Source organism: Lytechinus pictus, unplaced genomic scaffold (assembly GCF_037042905.1).
Source record: "Lytechinus pictus isolate F3 Inbred unplaced genomic scaffold, Lp3.0 scaffold_19, whole genome shotgun sequence".
NCBI classification, from domain to species: Eukaryota; Metazoa; Echinodermata; class Echinoidea; order Temnopleuroida; family Toxopneustidae; genus Lytechinus; species Lytechinus pictus.
In genome coordinates, this window is record NW_026974140.1 from 418,262 (window position 1) to 421,773 (window position 3,512).

The window sequence follows — 3,512 nt, forward strand, 5'->3', positions numbered from 1 at the left end:
CTAATTCTTTACACAAACAGTAACAATTGGTGGCTACATTAAACCATTCTATTGCCAGCAATTAAAATACGACGCGTATTTGCGTTTGTAAATGTAAAAACAATTATGAAATAATTTTCTTAGTAAGCATCAATGAAGTTGAACATTCATTTGATTCTGGAATAAGTTGATTTTAAATTCAAAGTTGTTTAGATTTAGTGTCCATACGTTTATCCATTATTACGAATAATATTCTGCTCAGTTATATCAAAATTATATTATATTTATTTTCATTTTAGAAATAACCAGTTCATAATACAATATTTAACTTTGGTGAATCAACGCTTTCTATTCAGCATATAATGAATCTAGATAAAATAACCGGAAAACCGAAACCGGAAACCGGACCGAAAACCTAAACGCCGTGCTCTTGTTGCTAAACCGGGCAAATTGAGACATTATAAATTGAATTTACTTAACTTGTCTGACAAATATGAAATATATGAAGGTATTCAATATTTCTAGAACACTTACTCTTTTCTGGCAGGACATAAAACCACATTTATCTGTGAGTTAAACAATTCAAAATTACCCCCAAACTGCGGAGGTCAATACAAGCGTCTGACTCCTAAACCTTTCAAAATGGCGTGCGACACGTCAACGTTGTACATATGCCCAAAGAACCCCGCTCAGCACACTAAATTTGCATAACAAAAAATACGATTCATGTTATACGGTATCCTAAATCAATGATTGGAAATAAATTCCAATAAGTGATTAAATGTTTCAAATATTGGTATTATATTAAAACTATTTTTTCGCTGGGCGAAACATCCTCCCCGCCCTATAAGGAATGTCTTGTTTCCTCATAACAACAAAACTTACATGACATGAACTTCCAAAGTCAATATTAAATTAAAGTTACATAGTCAATATTTGATTACACAGTTACATGCTAACTTTCTCTTGTTCAGTTATAGTTACACTGGTTAAATTCAGTGTTGTATTTAACATTGTGGTTAGTCTCTTTGTGTTTGTTAGACTTTGTCATAGACCTTGTCAGTTTGAGGTATTATATAGTGTTAGACTTATGAGTTATACATTACATTATAATTTACTATCCTTTGTTTTCTTCATCTTCTTTCGTCACCTTTCATCTTCTGAATCTTCTCTTCATGAGTTTAGTCTTCATAACCTTCCGCATGATAGATTAGTGCGATCTTCGTTATTGGTCGTTATTTTACCGTCTTGTCCTGAGTACACTTGAACAACACGCGCGATTGTCCATTTCCACGCACTGGGATTGGAGTCTGTCATCATAACCACGTCATCCATGCGAATGTTCCGACGATCTGTGATCCATTTCCCTATGGGTGTTAGTAGTGGCAGGATATCTCTGGTCCATCGATGCCAAAATGAGTCAACGATCCGTTGTACCAGTTCGACACGATGTCTTGGATTTGTAGTTTCTCTGAATGGTCCTTGCGCAACGTCACTTGAGGCTCGTCATAAGTGCATGTCATTAGGACTCAGGTAGCTCCCGTCATCGGGGTCTGTGGGTATTCTGCCCATCGGCCTCTGGTTCACCAAATTGGCAATTTCCAGAAGACAAATGTGTAGGTCAAATGGTGAGATGATTTGCTCTCCGATTGACTTCTTCAGGGCATACTTGCAACTTTTCGCCAATGATCAGTACATCCGTTTTGGTGTGGAGCTGTAGGAGTAGTGAAAATCCATTCCGCGCCCTTTTCTGCATACATGTATTTTAGGTCCTCATCTAACCAACCTTTCACCATTGCTTTCAACTCGTGTTCAGCGCGACAAAATGAGTTCCATTGCCACTTATCACTTTGATGGCTGACCTCTAATGGCAAAATCCGTCTAAGTACCTGGATAAACTCCTTTGTAGAGCAATCAGTGGCTTGTTCCAGGTGGACTGCTCTCGTATTCAAACAAGTGAACAAAACTCCATAATGCTTTCTTGTCTTGTTCCGCCTAATCTTAACAATGAGAGGGTCAAAGTATTCACAAGATGAGTAGTGGAATGGCGGTGTATGCGGCCGCAGTCTTTCCTTCGGTAGCTCCGCCATCTCCTGGGATTCCAATTTGTGTTCAAATGTTCTGCACGTTGTACACCTGAACTTGATCGTCTTGGCCAGATTATGTGCTTTCAAGATCCAGTACTTTCTCCTGGCATTTGATGTAGTCGTAGCAACACCGGTATGACCATCCTCATGAACATTCCGAATGATCAAGGTTGAGGTCCAGTGTTCGCAAGGGAGTAAAGCCGGATGCTTCATGGCTAATGGCATCTCAGCACGATCTACTGCTTCATCCCTATACGGACTGGGCGTCTTCATTTCTCGTTTGTCTACCCTGGTTATCAAATGATCTTCTCATTTCTGTCTGTCAGTTGGTGCCAGGTTACCATTTGAGACTTCGACGTTCTTATCTACCATTCTCTTGGACTTTGACTTCAGCTTTCTAATGAACTTCAGGACGAATGAATTCACCTTCACATGTTTCCTACAGTTAGAAAATTGCTTACAGTCGATCAAATATTGGGATTTGGATTCTTGTACAGTCAAAACTTGTCTCTCCCTCCGTACTTCTCTCTGAACATCTGGAATTTTTTTTTTCCTCTAGTTTTGCTTCTAGGAAGTCAGGACAATGTCTCCATCTGCCATTTAGCTTGTCCGGGCTAACACCTCTGCTGAGTTCATCTGAAACATTTAAAGAAGAATGAAACCTTTGGAATAAGATAGCTTGTGTGAAAACAGAAAAAACAAAGAAACAGATCAACGAAAGTTTGAGAAAAATCGGACAAATAATGAGAAAGTTATGAGCATTTGAACATTGCAATCACTAATGCTATGGAGATCCTCACATTGGCAATGCGACAAATATGTGTGATGTCACTTGTGAACAACTCTCCCTATTACTTTAGTATATATTTCACTTAAACTGCCTCTTTTATCACATCTATCAGCATATCATGTGTTCTTTCTTTAGGAGGGTATGTAATACAGATTTTTAAAGAATACATCATGGGTAAAGAGTTTGTATCACCATAAGAAAAAGCAAGAAGAGACATTTGGGGGGGGGTATTTTACAGTCAATCAAAGGGAAAGTTGTTTACATGCGACATCACACATCCTTGTCACATTGCCAATGTGAGTATCTCCATGGCATTAGTGATTGCAATATTCAAATGCTCATTACTCTCTCATTATTTGTCAGATTTTTCTCAAACTTTCTTTGTTTTTATTCTTTGATTTTTCTGTTTTCACACAAGCCTACTTGTTCCAAAGGTTTCATTCCCCTTTAAATTCCCTGGAATATGCCGCCACTGGCTATGGTCTGTGGCACTCTGAACCTCTCCAACCCTCAATGAAACAAATACCTTGAAGTTTCTCGCTCTGCTCTTGATCCATGTTAATGCAATCAGGCTGTCTGTCATGAAGATCACCTGGTCCCACTCAATCGTCATCTCAATCTTTAGAGTGGTGTACAATCGGCTGGCCAAGACAGCT

The 3,512-nt window shown here is 38.7% G+C and overlaps 1 protein-coding gene across 1 annotated transcript; it reads right to left on the minus strand.

The window, feature by feature from the left end:
• Positions 1 to 1,637: 1,637 nt before the first annotated feature.
• LOC129261231 (uncharacterized) lies at positions 1,638 to 2,339 on the minus strand. Its single transcript, XM_054899292.1, has one exon. It carries the CDS (start codon positions 2,337 to 2,339, stop codon positions 1,638 to 1,640), a length of 702 nt encoding a protein of 233 aa, XP_054755267.1.
• Between the last annotated feature and the right edge of the window lie 1,173 nt (positions 2,340 to 3,512).

Coding starts and splice junctions, on each gene's coding strand:
- LOC129261231 (XM_054899292.1), bottom strand. CDS start 2,339: ATGAAGACGCCCAGTCCGTATAGGGATGAAGCAGTAGATCGTGCTGAG.